Below are 18099 nucleotides of genomic sequence, written 5' to 3' on the forward strand. Positions count from 1 at the left end.
TCTTGTTGCTGTTCTTTCTTTTTTGGTGCCTTATAAGGTTTTTGTCTTGCCTAGCTTACGTTTCGCGCTCTCGTTTTAGTTTTAGTTCTGATTTTTTTCTGTGTTTCTTTGCTCGCCTAGTTCTCGGCTTAATTTGTTTAGTCACACTTTGTTGCCAGAAGTCAACAAACTCCACATGGGTTCAACGTTACCTAATAATAATAATCATACTAGCTCCCCCAGCAGACAGACAGCTTGAAGTTTTTAGTCTTATTTCATTTATTATCGTCATTAAAGCCTATACAGGGCGTGCTGAGACTTGTCGTCTAGTTTCGTATAATTAATGAGGTTTCAAAATAATAATCAGCTGTTAGAAATAATGATAAATGACAAAATATTAACATATTCCATATAAAACGTATAAGTGCTGTTATTTAATAGAATAATATATTACTAGATTAACTCAGTAAGGCAATCAACACTTAGTTTCCAGCTGAGTCTCAGTTATGACTCCCATATTTACTCTTCGTGTTCCTATTGTCTGTACCCAAACTGTACATGTTTGGGCAACCTGTTAACTTTCAGCAACATATGGCGGAAGCAGCCACAAACGATGAGTTTGCAGCATAACAAATATAAACACACACATACACAGTTCAAACACATGTATGCCCATTGCATGCCCAAAAACTGCTGAGATATTCTACAAAAGATAACTGCGCTTTTCTTTGCACACAACTGGCAATGCTGTCCGGACTGGCTAGTATAAGAGACACATAGCGCGCAACAGTTTTCTCTCGCTCCCTCAAGCTGTTCAAATTTTTGGGGTGTGCTTGCTTTGCTACCGCTCAGAAACGTCAACAACAAGTGTTTGTCGTATACGCTGAGCAACTCTACACTCTACACAAACAGAGCGCGCTCATTCGCTCTTCTACACATCAGCACAGTAGGGCTAGAGTATGAGAGTTTTTTTTATTGTTTAAATCCAGATAATTTTTTGATATAACTGTTGTAGCCGGGCATAATTTGCTGAAATTTTAGTATTTAATAAATTAGAATTCATGATGTTGCATTATAATGCTGTCACTGTTCATGAAATATATTGGATATATTTGATTAGCTTGCACTTTGCGCTCTTTGCGCCCACTGTGCTAAATTGACCGCTTCGTTTACGTTGCATTCGTGCGGCAAACGAACTCTCCGCTTCGCTCATTCGCTCGTACGCTTAGCGCCGTCGTTTCTTTGGCTCGGCACGATTCGTATCGCACACAGAATAATCAGTTCGCGATGGAACTTTGAACATAGCGGTTCGTTCTACCGTGTTTCCGTTTCGTACTCCCAAACTCGCATATCCGTTAAACGTAAACGATTTGTCGTGAAATCCAGAAAACAAACAAATATTTTCGTGTTATTATTATTATTATTATTATTAAATTATTACTATTCTTATTATTATTATAAATTATATTTATTCAAAATTCTCAAAGTGCAATAGTAATAATAGCAAAAAGATTGTTGCAAATTTGCAAATTTAGTAGTGCCTATCCAAAAAGAGTATTTATAACAAAGCAACAATTCTTAAAGAAAGCACAGATATTCACTCATCAACTATTGTTGCTCTTTGCGGTGCGTGTCATTTAATTGATTTCAAGGATTCGAACATCGTCGTGAACATTAATATGTGAGGATTAATGTTGCATGCAGATACAGATACATATAGTATATGTACATATATATCTCTCTACGGGCAGCATCTCATATATCGCTCTTGCGGCCTGCGAGGCACGTCTCACGAATGCGGTTTAAAATTTAATTGAATCGCGACCCACAAGCACAACAAAAAAAATACGAAATTTCCATTTCGTCAACCTAAGGAGAAACAAATAAAAAAAGAAAAATAAGAACTGAATCAACAGTTTTTGAGCGTGAAATATCGTCAAATACATTACAATAAATACGCTGTGCTGAAATCAGAAACCAAAGTTCCAGAAACCCAGCTCAAAGTTGATAACAAAGCTGATTTTTTTAATTGTTTTGAAAAAAAAAAAAGAAAAAGAAAAAAAATTAAAAATTATATCGGAATATATAATATAATATATAGGGGCTTTTGTGCTTATCAACAACAGCCCGGATAAATTGTAACGGAAAGAGTGTGTTTGTGTGCGTGTGCAAAAACAACAATAATAATAACAACAACAAGAGCAACAACAACTAAAATAATCGACACCACAAGCGATTTAAACAAAATGGTGGTTTTAGAAACTGCCAGCGCCCTACTGGGCGGGCCGTACGCCCAGGGCGCCCCCGCCCTCAAAATGGTGCAGAAACGTTACATTGGATTACATCAATGGCTGGGACCAATACGCAAAGAGCTAAAGGAGCATATTGTAAGTGTTTCCAATATTCAAATGATATTTAAAGGATATCTATGGTATTCAAAGAGGACATTTGAGGTTACTTGAATAGTTTAAATTTAATCTAAATTCTAATATAATTAGGAATTTATTTATTTAATCGAGAGCATGCTTTAAGAAAAAGCCAATCCAATCTAGTTTGCTTTCAATATAAAACTAGATAATTAGAAAATTGGTTACAAATTTAAGGCTCAGCAAATCTTTAATTTTAAATTATAAGTTCGTAAATAGCAGAGTTGCTGTTCGTTAGGTACTACTGTAGCATTTGCCAGCTGAAGCAGCATGTGTAATAGGTTCTATTTTTAAGGATTATTTTTGACTCAGAAAGAGTTGGCGATAAGATGCATGCCTCAGCTGTGGGTGAGTCGATATTTTTCTTTCACATTTTACTCAATTTCCGATAAATTGAAATCATTTGTTGAAATACTAACAGAAGTTAAGGCAACTTAAGCAATTATTCAAATATTTCAATTATGGGTAGATAAATATATTTTTGCTTAAAAAGTATTTCTATCGACTTCTTTAAATTAAATGACTACTGGTTGTTGTTCCGCTAAACAGAAATAAATTAAATATATCATTTCAGGCCTATGAATATAACAAATATATACATAGCTTAGGGGAAGAAAGAGTTATAGGGTGCAACTAGTGCCGGTGGTGTTTAAGGGAATGTTTGACAGAGTTTTATGTCAAGATTCGGTGGTGCTGGTCTTGAGTTAGCAGGCGTCTACAATGAGCAGAGCTTTGAGTTAATCTCTTAATGTATTACAAGCTACAAGTTATGATTTTAATTAATCAATTTGTAGTCTATTCTTTTCTCCCTCGCTCTCTCTCTCTCTCTCTCTCTCTCTTTGTCTCCCTCTCGCTCTCTCTCTATCTTTGTCTCTCTCTCTCTTTCTCTCTCTCTCTCTCATTCTTCCGCTTTCATTTTCCATTCTCTCTCTTTCTAACTTTCTCATTCTCCGTATCTTTGTCTAACTCTATCTTTCTTCCTCCCTCTCTGTCTATCATTCTCTCTCGCTCACATTTTCTCTCTCGCATTCTTTCTTTCTCTCTCTCTCTCTCTCTCTCTCTCTCTCTCTCTCTCTCTCTCTCGCTCTCTCTCTCTCTCACTTCGTCTTAAACACTTTCGTTTATCGTTATTTTTACCTTGGAGTATCATATTCAAAACTGAGTTGATTTAGTTTGATTTTATAGTTTACATATTTAATTTTCATTTGGGTTTTCGTTTGTCTTTGAATATTCAAAGATTTTTCTCGATTTCCATTAAGAGTCAGTAATTCGTTTTAGTAGTTGCTCATTTGAATGTTTCTAATTATTTCCGCCCATTGTTTTTGTTGTTGTCTGGATAGTTTTTGTCTACTTGTCACACTCGACTGTTGGCCAGATAGCCTTGGCCGTCTCGCCTGCCCCCACCGCTGCTTTTCCCCAATTTTGTTGTCCATTTCAATTTGGTTTTCAAACATTTTCACATTGATTGCGTGCGCTTTTGTTTGTGTCTGTCGCTCTCTTGTTGTTAGTTTCCATTGATTGATTGGCAATTTGATTGATTGTACGCCGAAATCCCTTCTATTTATCGTATATATAAATATATATATATATATATATATCTATATCTATATCTATATACAATGTATGTTTGCTCCGCTTTTAGATCGGACCAAGCCATAATTGTTGTCCAGAAGAATTCCACTCGATTTCTCTCTTTTTGCAGCTATCTAGCTAGCTGCCTGGTTGGCTGGCTGGTTAGCTGTTGGCTGATTTGGCTAGACCATTTCGCGTGTAGGTTCCCCCACAATCTCTGGCCAAGACTAATGAGCATTCATTACTCATCTGGCCGGGATGCAGCCAGAAATACAGAAACAGAACCCAGACCTGTAGCTGAAGCCTGCCCAGCGGCTGTTCTATTAGAAGAGTTGCGTTTTTGCCAACCGAAATGGGGAGCATGGGCGTAGGGATTGGTGAGGGGCGGTTAGATGGTGGAAATAGAGGTAGATATAGGTAGGAGTATCTTTGGGGATGTGGCGGCGGCCTAATTAATGTGTGTGCAGCAAATTTATGACCAGAGGCTTAAGCAGCTTATGAATTATGTCTTCAAGGGGGTATTGGGAGGGCAGAGAGAGAGAGAGAGAGAGTTGCATGAGTGCGTGCGCGTGTGCGTGTGTGTGTGTAGGTGAGTGTGCAGGTGTGTGTGTGTGTGCGCAGTTTCCAATTGAGTGATTTATGCGCTTGAAAAATGCATGTAAAATGCGGCTGCAACTGGCGGAGCATAAAGCAGTGGCTAATAAAAAGAGATGGCAAGGCAAGTAGAGAGAGACTGAGAGAGAAAGACAGACTCACTGACACACACACAGCTCATTAAGCTGCAACAAAAACCTCAATGGAGCCTGCAGTAAGCGAGCGAAACAGCCAATAAGTGTGCGAGAGAGACAAGTAGAGCGTTTGATATTTAAGAATCGCTTCATGTTCAGCAAGGATGCGAGCGTGATTCGAGAGGAGTAGGAGGCGCCAGTTGAATGTATTTAATAATTGTTAACACTTAGTTACAGGCATGTGTGTGTGAACTGTAGCTAGCTAAATACACTCAGCGAAATAACTTAGAGTTCCTATTAAGGCTACTTATCTTAATGTGGAATTTTTGATATTTATTGAAACATAAATTGTCTCCATAATTGTTGTCAAATTCAAATTTGAATACTTGCTCTGGAATGCGTTCATTTAGATATGATTTATTCTCTCAGTGTAGAAACTGTGCAACGATTGCAGCTGCGTTACGTATACGCGCCGACTGCTGCTCAGGTTACACACTCAAACACTCAGTGGGAATTGTCAGAGTTGGAAAATTGCGACCTGACATCGATACGACTCGATGCTGCTGCCGCAAATGCCATTGTCACATCGAGGTATCGCTTTTCAAGCTATTGTCATTGTTGTTGTTGCCAGTAGCTGATATATGTTGAATAAGTCTAGATGAATAGCCAAAGGAACTAAGTCTAGCTGCAAATATATTAAATTGAAAGCAGAAATGCGAAACAGACAAAAAGAAACTTTATAAATACAACTGAAATACGAAATAATGTGTTCTAATATAATACAATATTATATATATATATATATATATATATATATATATATATATATATATATATATAATTTGTGGCATTTCTTTTATTCTCAACTTTTCTGATAAGATTTAAGTCAAGTTTCAACTCGCCAACTATTTGAAGTTAAAGTCTACCATAATTTGTGTCTAATCAAAGCTCAGTATCTGTACACTCAGCATTTATAGTTTCTCCACGAGTTAACCCGATTTATCTTAACCATATGTTTTCTCTTGGCCGCCCATGCATCCGCTCTTGGTCCACTTTCTCAGTCGATTATTGCCTTAAACTTCAAAAACTGTAAATAGTATTTGCCAGTGCTCTGGCCATTTGTGGTGTTTGCTGTTAGTTTCTCTCTCTATCTCTCCCTCCCTCCCTCTCTCTCTCAGTTTCTATTTAGTTGACCTGTTTTTTAAAGCTGTAAAATACCACAAAATGCTGAGAGACAGCTGTCACTAGACATTGCCACGCAAAGCCAGCCTTTCAAGTGGACATCTTTGAATGACTTGTCTGACTGCCTGACTGACTGACAGACTGCATGAGCGTCTAGCTGTCCGTCCCAGTAGTTGTACAACTCGCCAACTTGAAAACTTTACACAAGTTAAACACTGAATTGCGCTTCAGGCGACTTGCGAGAGGCTTTTCAATATAATAATAAAAAATGTATGCTAAAAAAAAGAAGGAAAACCAAGTAGAAGAAAAATCTGGCTAAAACCAGCCACGATTTGTGCTTAAGATGAAATGGGCCTCTTCGTCTTGTTGGATACTTTTTTTTGCCATTTTCTAAATGTCGTTGAGACAATTAGTTGTTGTTGCTTGTGTCTCTGTCTCGTTAGCACTCCCCGCCCTCGACTCCCTCAATTTGTGTGGTCTCCGCTTCGCTGCTGCTGCACTGCTCTTTTATTTATTTTTTTTGTTTTGCCTACAAAGTCCTTGCTGCTTGCTACCTTAAGCCGAGCTTCCATTTAAATCTTGCACAAATTGTCTCATGGGCGCCTTGAGGCCTCTCTTGAGTTGTTTCTGCTCCACTGACGCAACTCGAGTGCCGTCTCCTCTTAGGGCGGATACGCTGCAATGCAATTGCTGCTTACACAGGGTGTCTACGCTTCCTCTATGCCTGCTTTGGCTATGGGCTTTTGATTTAGCCAAGAGTCAAGTCCCCCACTTTTGGCCATGCATCGCTGCCAGCGCATTGTTTATTTCTTTGCTGTTGTCAGCCCAAGTGCCTGAACCTGAGCCTGAGACTGAGACTGAGTCTAAGTCTCCTGTTTACCACCAATTAAGCCACGCAACTTTCTATGAAATTAGCGCAACTCATATTCATGAGTTCAAATGCAATCGAGGCCAATGACAGAGTGTGAACTTCTTGTCTATTGGCCTCTTTCTCGGTATGTCTTAACCTTGGCCGGAGAGCATTGAGTATCATTAAGCTTACAGCTCTTGAGCTGTTGATTTTCTTTGTGTTCTTTTTGTGCTTCTGCTTATGTCACCTGCTTAGAGGCAGCTCTCATATCTTTGCTCCCTTAAATAAGTATTATTTATATTATTTTACTATTATTATTATTAATTTCGAGCTGATATTTGTTGGACAATGTATATTTGGCCAGTTGGCAAGATGGGGTTACAGAGAACATGTTTCAAATGTACTTGTATCTAGCTAGGTATCTGAAAGGCATTTGGCTTTGCTTCTTTGCTGGGGTTCCCGCTTATGTTGCAGTTTTTTATTTCGTTTCTTTCTGTTGCTGATTTCTTTCTTTTTTGCTGATTCTTTCCCCCTGGTGCACTCGCATTCGTGTGGGGCTTTTCGCGCTGATGTGAGTTTTTCCTGCGTTTTTTCATAAATTAAAAGTTAATAAAAGCCGCAGGTAGCTCTAATTTATTTTTAATATTTATTTTTACGTTCGCAGCGGCGTGCGCGCTGCGTGCAAAATTGCAGAATTTCGCTAGAGTATGGGGTGCAGAGAGTATAAATATTTTTTTTTGCTGCTGCTGCGGTGAAAATTGTTTCAAATTAGGTAGCACAACATGCTTGCCAGAGTGTGTGTGCGTATGTGTGTGTGAAAAACACGATTTCTTTCCTTGTTGCTTTAACGAGCTCATGCTTAGTTGCATGTGCAGCTATGTTTGCCATGGGATTGGCCAAAGAATGCTCGAGTTACAGCAAATTACTCTCAAATTATTTTACAGTTCAGTTTTTGTTCAGGTGAAAACTGAAGCCGGATTCGGAGATGAGCTTCAGATGAACTGAACTGAACTGAGCTGAAATGAAAGCAGCAGAAGGAGAGAGAACAAATTGAGTTGAACATTTAGAGAAATTGTCTTAAAGATGCAAGTTAAGAAATCTTCAAAGTCATTCAAATCAACTCAATTAAATTGTGAAGTTTTTAATCAATTGGCATTAGTTTTTGACTGTAGTCGAGCGCTTAAAATTTGCATTTAATTTTATATTGATAGTTCTTCATGTTTTCGATTTGTTTTATTTAATGTTTTTGACTGTAGTCGATCGCCTAAAATTTGCATTTAATTTAATATTGATAGTTCTTAATGTTATCGATTTATATGTTTAATTAATGTTTGCGCCACTTCAAGACCACAGATATCTATTCATCGAAATAACATGCAGCCTATTCAGTCATATATCATTTAGATATAGAAGCTTCTCTTGGCTATCGTTGCGGCCATAAAGTTTGAGCAAAGTTGGTTAAATCCAATTAAAAGCACTTGCCAAATGCAGTTTGCCGCACACAAAGAACATTTTAAGTTTCGCACTCACACACACACACACACACACACTCGCACTTGCACACCTAGCTTGTAATTATTTGTGGAGCCTGGACCTTGGCTAGCTAGCCAAGGCTTGGGTCAACTTTAATGATCTTAACTCAATCGCAATCGTAATTCCAATTCGCAGTCGCAATTTTCACTTTTTCAATTAATTTTCTGTCAACGTTGGCGAAAAACCAAACTTTTTGCCTTAGTTATGACTTGCTTGGGGGCGTGGCTCGTGCAGTAATTGCCTCAAAGCGGGCCAAAGGGTAGCAAATGCCAGAGTTATTAACAACATGTGTTGCAGCCAGCAAAATGAAATGTCCAGAACGAATGGATGTCGGATGGGTGGGGGCCGCTTGCTTGTGGGGGGACAACAGATTAAGTTTATGGCCCTTAAAGCTGGCAACGTGCAACGTGCAACTTGCAACTTGATTATCTGCTGCTCTCAATTACAGAAAGGAAAGCAAAAGCAAACTATTCTTTTCTTCTTTTGCTGTCTTTCGAACTCAAACGCAATTTGTGAGTTGTTCAAGAACAACTGAAATCTCAACTAAAGTCGAAGGAGAGGAGCAGGGAGGGAGGTCAGTCGTCATATTATTGATGAACAGTGTTCAGTGTGCTTCAAAGAGCATAAGTTATTTGGCATGGAACGGAACGGAACGGCCCGGAATGAAACGGAATTGAATTGCATTGAATTCAAGTAAAGTAAAGTTGACGCTAAAAGGCTCGCACAGAAGTCAACTATAAAGGGGAACCAGCAGAGCAGCTCGCAAGTGAACTGAAAGCCAAATGGAATTCGAGCGAAGGATTCCCTAGAGAACAGCAGAAGAATTTTCGATAGAGCGCATATATTGAGTCGTGTCTGATTGTTTTTTGTGAAAGAAATTTGACTGAGACACACAGCAGGCTGCTTATAAACAATTTATGGAATTTTTAAATAAAACTGTTAGACAAGACTTAACTCGCATCTCGCAACTCTCAACTCTTGCAGCTGCAAAGTTTTTGTTTTCATATTTCATATTGCAAACGCTTTGACAGCAGGTTTTCCTATTCACCTTGATTTAATATGACCCTGAAAACAATGTGTCAAGTCAGTTTGGTTCTCTTCCAGCTGAAGAGTTTTGCAAGGTAACACATGAATGATATAAAGTGACAACCAAACACTTACCCTAAACGATGGAGAGGAAGGGAGCGAGCCAGACCCAAACTTTAGTATAAATAATGAGGCAAAAGTTGGGAAGCTCAGCTGCAAATTAGGTTAATTAAAAACCGCTCGAGGACCCTCTCAGTCACTCACTCTGTCTCTCTCCTTTCTCCTTTTTCACTCTGCTCTCAACTCTCCACGTAAGTCACACTTGGAATCTCTTTTTGCCACCTTCTACCGAACCAAAAAAAATGAAAATTTGGCAAACAAAATATAAAAAGCGAAGGAAACTGAATTAAAAAAAAAAAAAACGACAACGAAAAGTGCGACGCAAACTTTTTCAATTAAAGTTAATTTTTGTTCTTGTTGTTGTTGGCTCGTTTCGCTTTTTTGCGAGCGCATTTCCTGCCTTAAACGTTGTCAAAAAAGCGTCACAAATTGAATTTTGATCGATATATAATGCATAGACGGCGCGAGCGAGGGCGGCAGATGTCAAGCGGCCAAGTGGGTGCACATAGCAAAATTACAGCAAATTAGCAGCCAAGAAAGGTCAAATCAAAGTGGGTGCTGACGGCAATGGCAGATTCTTAGGATGAAGCCTCGCCGTCAGCGCCATAATGAAAAGGAATTTCCGAAGAAAGATGACGCGATTATTGATGTGGAAGTGATGCTTTTTTAAGAAAATATATTAAAACGAAGCTGTAGGCTTAGTTCCATATATTTCCTTAGACAGCTGAGTTCATAAAATTAGTATTGCGGCAGGAGCTCTAAACGTTTGAAAGCAATTTGAAACAAATATTAATGTTATTAATAATTTATTAATAATATATATATATTTTTTTACTAATTTAAATGTTTTTATTTTGTTAAAAAAAAATGGGAATATATGAGAAAAATGAATATAAATGAATACATTATAAAAGTTAATGTGTATATATAGATAAGACATAATAATAGCTGTAGCATATGTATTTCCATACGTTTCTCTATAGAGTAAATAGCAAATATCAGTAAAAACAATAATTCATCGACGACTTTTCGGCTCATCTTGAGGATCGCAGTTGACACCATAATTCTAGATAAATTCGTTGTCAACTCCGGCGCAGCCCCTAGAGCACTGACTATGTGCTGTGGCAGTGTTTGCATTTTAGCAATCTATCAGCTACTCACCTAAAACACACAAATTCTCATAAAACGTCCGCCTCGCCGTCCGCCCGCCCACTCTGACGTATTTACTGGCAGAGCACTTCAAAACAAAAACGCAAAAATTCCGCTGGGAAACAGACCGGCTTTTTTATGCGCCTCGTTGCGCTGCCACTCGCCCGTTCCGCCCCTTCTGCGCACCTCATTTGCCTTCCGCTCTTAGCGCCCACTTCACTTTACAGAATGTTTGACACATAAAACGCAGCGCCACGCCCCTGTGCAGCATGCTTCCCCCTTAGTGCCGCTTGCCCCATGTCAATCGCACATTTGGGCTCAGTCCCTTTTTGTTGTTGTTGCTGCTGCCGCCGCCGCCGCTGCTGCTGCTGCTGCTGCTGTCTCTGGCATATTGTAAAACATGTTGAACATTAAACGAAACGGTGATAAAAAAAATAGCAGGAGGAGCAGTGAGAAAAAATCTAGTAAAATAGAAAATTCACGCGCAAGTTTATTGAACCACAGAGAGACAGCTGTTAGCGAGAGCAGGAGACAGAGAGAGACAACAAGAGATGAGCCCAGTGAAAACCCTAGCAAATATCAATTCAGCATTCATTCTCATCCCCCCATTTATAACCCTATCGCCCGCACAAGAGTCGCAGCATTAAGTACACACATCAAAATATTTGAATGAAAAGTAAGCAAAGTAGCAGCCCAGCCACACCACCACCAACACCTTCCTTTCCCCATTGAGCCTTAGCTACGCCTCTGTCCAAATATCTCTTTCACTCTCTCTCATACTCTGGGAATCTCCTCTATATGTTTCGTTTGGCATAAACATTTGAAACCCCATTTTGCTGCTGCTGCTGTAGACTATTTTTTGCCGCTTTCATCAAATACTGGGCATCATTTCACTTGAATTTCAGTTCCAATCCAAAAACTGTCTGACTGCCCCTGGCTGATGGCGCTGGCCTCGCGTCGTCTCTGTCCCCTTTCTGGCCTCTGGCGCTCTATTTGCCGGTTGCCGTGTTGCATGCTGCGCCCTGCTGATGCTGTTTCTGCATATAAAATCGATAATTTTCTGCTCAAATGTGCAGAAAATTACGTTGATGCTGGGCATATTTATTATATATATATATATATATATATATATATATATTTTTTTTTTTTTTTCTTCATATGTCTCGTACACCCTGCTTTGTATTATTCGCTCGTTTCGGGTATTTTACCATATGCCAAAGTTCAACATTTCATTTTGTCTTGCGGGGTACTATAAACAGAATTTTATGAGACAAATTAAAGATTGGAAAGAGAAATGTATGAAAGTTCTTTGAACAAAAATCAAGATTAGAAATTACGGTACGAATCTATAGATCTTTTTTAGAAAGATTAATAAACTTGACTTAATTTTTGTGTGGATAAAAAGATAATAAAAATTTAAAAAAATATATATATATACATATATAAATATTTTAAAATTGTAAAATATGTGACATACAATAAAAGCCCTAGAAAATATGTATAATATGTTTTCTCTCACCCATTAAATTATATAAATGACATCAAGGCAAATTATTTTTTAGTTAAAAGATTCATAAAAAGTCGCATGATATCATTATAATATCAATTTACACACTTGCTGCTGCCTAATGATTCATATAGCTATAAATATATACATATATAAATATATATATTTATATTTACATCATCGCAGCGAATCGAAAAACCATTAAGTGTTTCTTTCAATCAAGTGAAACGAGAATTTCTTTTGACTTGGCGCGAATAGCAAATAGAAAGAAAATTAATGAGCAAATTGTGGGTTAAAGAGGCAGCGGCCTCTAGAACAAGAAGAAGAAAAATAATGTAAATATGTTTGTGTCATATTTTCGTTTCAGTTTCCGATTCTGTGTGTTCAATTTATTTCACTTATTTTTTAATAGATTTTTTATTTATTTTTTGTTGTCATCTCAAATGGCGATTTAGTGGCCTGCTTTATAGTTACTTATAAGCAGTTCGTGTGTGGCAGCCCGCCTGCATGTCAATGACCCAGGGCAATGTGTGCCGACATTGGCTTACAAGCGAAGATGTGGCCAAGACAACTGAACTGAAGTCAAGCCACAGGCAGAGGAGGAGGCGTGGGCAGCAGCAACAGCTGGTGGCTTAAAGTAACTTGACTCATATAATTTTAATATTTGTCAGCCAGTACGATTCGCTGTATGTCTCACATGCAACGCCCTCTTAAGCTTAGGAGTGTGTGAAGTTTACGAGTTGTCCGCATACTTTTCAGAGGGCCTGTGGCGACGAATAACTAAGTCAAATTGTCAACACTTGAAACACATTTTAAACTTGTTCTTCTCCACTCTATATCGCGCTCTCTCTGACTCTCTCTTGACTTCTAACTGGTTTTCGATTGCTTCTCTTAGCTGCTTCGCTCGCGGTCGGGGTCATATATTTAATTGGGCTACATTAAAAGTTGATTGCACTTAAAGTAAGATTATTCGTAGGTCAAAAGTGCAATTAAGCGTGAAATATTTATGGGCTGTGCATAAATGAATACAATCAAATCTGAATCTTAATAAGTAAATAAAGGTAACATACATTACGAGTAAGTGAACAGAGTAAATGTGGTTAAGATTTAAATGGAATAGCGGGCAGATTAAAGATGAAATATGAACGATTAAAATGTTAAATAAAGTTAAAATTATTTCGGCGACAACTTTTAAGGAACAATAAAACCTTTTAGCTCGTCAGATACTTCACTTCGTTTAGTGCAAACACAAATAAAACAAAATATAAAAAAATTGGAATATTTCAGTTATGTATATTTGAAATTAATCTCTGGCTCAAAGCTATGCTAACGGCTACCTTGGCAACGGCTACATCTGCCGCCCATTTTAAGCCAGGTCTAAATTTAACCAGCACTCGACCTCATTATGCAAAATGACGAGACGACTGTCAACTGCAGTCGCCCCCCAGATATTTGCCCAAATTACTCAGTAAAGCATTGGGTCATGGCATAATCCGCCAGATAAACCAAAAAACAAGAGAATCACAAAAACAAAAAAAAAAATAAATGGAAATAATTACAAATATTGCATTTTCCATTATTTTAATTAGTGAAATATGTAATGCACTTTGTACAATGCGGTGTGGATTGCTGAAAACTTTTTATATAAGAGAGAGGAAGGTATATATGGAGAGAGAGATAGATAGAGCAGGCAATACAAAAGAGGAATAAGAATGAGCCGCAATAAAGTGGAAGTGGAAACATTTCCGGCTGCCGCAAAACTGTTTCCTGGCCAACGATAAAATACATTTTTATGCCAAAGCCAATGTGCGTGTGTGTGTGTGGGCGGTTGGATGGTTGGGTGTATAAGTGGTTGGGATGGTAGTTAAGGCTCGGTCGAAGCGATGCTGTTAATTTGGAAATGCCGCTTTAGAGTTGCAAATGGCGCGTTCTGCGTGTCTAAAAAATCGCACTATTTGCAAAGCATAAAAATACATATGCACACATATATATATATATATATATATATATATATATATATATATATATATATATATATATATATATATATTATATATATATATATATTTATATATATATATATATATATATATATATATATAAAGTATATTTGCTTTTTTTCAAATTGTCTGCTCTTAAATTGAAATTAACGAGGCGTAAATTTCAGTGGGTTAGATCCAAGTACAAATAAAAGGGATACGAAATAAAATTGAAATGAAACTTTTGCTTTAATTGGGCGCTAAGTGCAAAGAAGGACGAAACAGAGCCAAAAAAGGATGCGATGCTCGAATTAAAATTAAACGACTTTCAAATGCTCTTGCCAACTTGCTGCACTGGAAGAATGAAAATTTTTTTAGATTCTACTGAGTAACATCTTACGTTGATTATCAGGCTGATCAGTCACTCTACATGCTAAAGACCTCCCAACTCTAAAATATTCTTCCAAGCATCATCAACTGTTAGTGAACAAACGGAAATGCCCAATGGTTAGGGTATTTACAAATGTTGTGGGTTTTGTTAGATGAACGCCTTAAAAGAAGAGCCCGCATCGAGAAAGAGAGAGAGAGATAGATAGAGAGAGAGAGAGAGAGAGAGCAGTAACAGCTCGTCGTGAGCTGTCAGTAAGAATTATTATGCTTGTAATGCAATGCTCAGACTGAGGCGGCCAGAGGCGTGGCTATAGAGCATGTCACACCCACACGTGTAGGACGACGCCGCTGTGGAAATAAAAAGCCGCAAGGATTTATCACTCTGGCATCTTTGGTATCTGTGGCGAGCCAAGAAAACAGAGGAGAGTCGAGGGCAGACAGAGACCGAGACCGAGACCCAAGCTGAGGCAGACACATTTCATGCTAACAAGCTGGCCCAAGAGCTGGCTGCATGCGTTGCATGCAACTTACTTACCTTGCCTAGCGGAACAGCAGAGCCAGAGAGGGAGGGCGAAAGAGAGAGAGAGAGGTAACTGATGCAGGAGGCTGCTTAAAATGCTTTGCCCTGGCGGCTGCTGTCGTAGCATATGTAAAAGGTATTATGGCTAAAAGCAAAAATATTGCATTCGACAGCGCAATTTGTTAGCCATTTGAATGATGTCGATGTGTGTTGCCGGGTGGTGCTGCTCGCCTGCAAAAGGCCAACTAAACTGATAACGACAGCCACCTAAAGTGAGTTTAGCATTTGTGTGATTCGATTGTGGTTGGCACTGTGCAAAGTATCTGCACACGTATATATCTATACATATCTATGTATACATATATATCAATATATCAATGCATGTATGTGGCAGATGTGCATTTGTTGTGCATAGATTGCGCTGCTCAAGTTAATTGCAACTAGTTGTTGCAGCTCTGGCCAACTGACAGCATATGCAAATGTCTGGGTCTCTGGGTGGTAAGCACCACAATTGACAGTTACACGGGCCTGGTGTTCTGCACGGATTGTGGTGGCCCAACGAAAGACGGAGAACAGCTCACAAGTGCGTCTCAAGAAGTCTCAAGCTCGTATGCTTAAGTAAATTCGAATGTTAGTGTTACAGCTGACGTGCAGCTTATTATTAAAAACAGAGAGAGAGAGAGAGAGAGAGAGAGAGAGAGAGAGAGAGAGAGAGAATAACAGCAATCCATCAACTATAATAAGTTTCTTAATAAAGTAAGAGCCTTTAGCTACAATTGAATAGTAAGCAACCACGCCCACTGCCAAACTTGCCGCCTTATAATATTAATTATGTTCCGAGTTCGCAGTTTAGTGCCCAAAGAGTGTTCAACTTCAACTGCAACTGCTCAACTTGGATTACAATTTATGCCAAACAAATTTTCAGCAAATTGCCAAAACTGTGCCGCAGCCCGCACGCCCCATCACCTCGGCTGCCGTCACAAAAGCCCAGCAAACTGATATGCAAAGTTTTTTGCTCATTTTGCGCCTTTGCTCTTTAGGGATTATGAATGCGAATGAAAATTTAGCAGCCGTTAGAGGCTAGGCGCCAGCGGGGTATAGAGGGAGTGGGTCTCGGGGTCTTGGCTTAGGGCGTTAGCTCTCTTATTACTTGAATGATGAAGTAGCTGTGCGCATAATTTGCTTAAATAATTCGCCAAGCGCTGCTCAAGTCTTGGTGCACTGTAAAATACCCTGTAGTCTTGAGAGGTGGGTGAGCTTTTAGACAAATAATTTATGACTGTCTTTTAAGTAGAGGCGTTGAAACTTTAAGGAAAACTTGAAGATACTTAAATCAGTTGCTTGCCACGTCCAAAATACTGTTAACAGGGTAGCTGTTAGTCAATCTCTGGCTTTGTTTATTTTTTATTTGATTTTGGGGCCTGGAAATGGAAATGTTTTGTATGCGGCGGAAATGCGCTGTGCAATTTAACAGTTTCGCACGAGCAATTGCAATCGCAATCGCAATTGAAAATGTTAATTGCTGTTGCCGCCCTTTGGGACACACACACGTGGAGAGCACTGAGGCAGGGGGAAAATGCAGCTTAGAATAGTGAGGCAACTGGGTTAAAAGTTCAATGATATGTTAATAATAGTAATGAAGAATGGGAATGGCTACAAAAAAAAAAGAAAAGTAAATGCATTGTCAGAGATGTACATGGAGGAGAGACGACGAGACGAGTTTAGACGCATTACCAAAAGCTACAGCCAGTTGAATGTGGGTGAAAGTTGGCCATTGCTAATGCAATGAGCATTTGAATTTCATGGCATTGCGAGTCAGTTAACTCGGCTCGGCTCATATAATAATTATGACAATTTCACCTGACTGACACACTTTTCTTTCTGTGAGATATCTCTGCGTGTCTTTGTCAGCTTATCTGGCTGTGAGATACTTTTGCGACAGCCAAGTGTCACAAGCTACTTGGAACATGAGACTGTGAAGTCTGCCAGTTTCATTGAAAATATTTAGAAATTATTGCAAGAAAAAGTTAATACAGAGCAAGCTTAAGATATTTATTGTTAAAGCATAAGCTATATACGCTGCCCTAATACTACCTGTTCTGCTGCTGCCACAAGCTGTTAACCCCTTTGCCCATCCAGTTGATATGCATGGCAAATGAGCGGCTTTTGGCTGCTGCATCTGACAAGCGTGTAATCTCTACATAAGTGAAAGAAAAACAGGCAAAATGAAAAAAGTGTATGTGTGTGTGTTTGTGTGTGTTTGTGGTGAGGGTTGCCTTCCTCCAGTCGCATTGCCCTCGAGTCATTCACGTGGCTGCAACACGTGCCGCGCTTGCTATCAGCTGGCATACAGGCGAGCCTCAAAACTGCGGGGCGTTGCCTGTCAACATGTGTGACAGACGCCGCATGTCATCAACAGAAAGAGCAGAAAGAGAGGGAGAGGGGGAGAGAGTGAGAGCTAGTGTTAGAGGGAGCTCAGGAAATTACTTTTGCCTGGGCTTCTTCAAGTAAAAACTAGCTAAAACGCAGTCTCTACTTGTAGCCCTTGGATACACTCGCACTCGCACATATACATATGCAAGTATCTGGCATTTGTCACGTGCCATTTTCTGTTTGTTTGCTTAAATGCCTGGACAACCCTAAACACCCTTAGCAGCGCTCCCTTTGCACTGCCTTAAACTTTGACAAATAGCTGTGCGCTGAGATACTTTTGCGCCTTTGCTTTGGCGTTCTGCTGCACAGCTGTGAAACATTTCCTGTGGTCATGTTTGCGTTCACACACACACACACATATATTCCGGAGGGGGTGTGTTGGTGTTTGGCAGAAAAACATGTGTGTGAAATCACTTCAAGCCAACACTCAGCGCTCGCTCTGCACACGTATCTGTTAGATACAAAACATATGATGCTACGCTCAGCTCAACCAACACACACTCACACAATTTCTATAATGATGTCGCACTTTTACTATGCCACACATTGGGGAATATCAATTTTGTGTGTGTGTTCGTTGTTGTTGTATTGGCAATAACTATTTATTAGTTACATAGCTACAATGTGTCTGTATGTATTTTATTTTTTTTTTTTTTTCCGAGCTGTCTTTTATTTCGTGGCCTTTTTTCTGCGCTACTCTAAAAT

The 18099-nt window shown here is 39.0% G+C and overlaps 1 protein-coding gene and 1 long non-coding RNA gene across 5 annotated transcripts in view; one reads left to right on the top strand and one right to left on the bottom strand.

The window, feature by feature from the left end:
• The first annotated feature begins 2135 nt into the window (after nt 1–2135).
• The window catches only part of LOC111593611 (maternal protein pumilio), a 97021-nt gene continuing 81057 nt past the window's right edge, over nt 2136–18099 (top strand). For all 4 annotated transcript variants that reach the window (XM_023306478.2, XM_023306480.2, XM_023306479.2 and 1 more), the window contains exon 1: nt 2136–2366. In XM_023306478.2, the coding sequence (XP_023162246.2) occupies nt 2226–2366 (141 nt within the window). In that variant the 5' untranslated portion in view covers nt 2136–2225. The remainder of the gene's footprint in view (nt 2367–18099) is intronic.
• Nucleotides 11740–12502, bottom strand: LOC111593614. The gene is made up of 3 exons (XR_002751057.2): nt 12249–12502; nt 12085–12190; nt 11740–11814 (listed from the first exon to the last, which is right to left on the bottom strand). It is a non-coding gene; the product is annotated as an uncharacterized LOC111593614 (long non-coding RNA).

The sequence above is a fragment of the Drosophila hydei genome, unplaced genomic scaffold (assembly GCF_003285905.1).
Source record: "Drosophila hydei strain 15085-1641.00,03,60 unplaced genomic scaffold, DhydRS2 tig00000063-arrow-pilon, whole genome shotgun sequence".
NCBI classification, from domain to species: Eukaryota; Metazoa; Arthropoda; class Insecta; order Diptera; family Drosophilidae; genus Drosophila; species Drosophila hydei.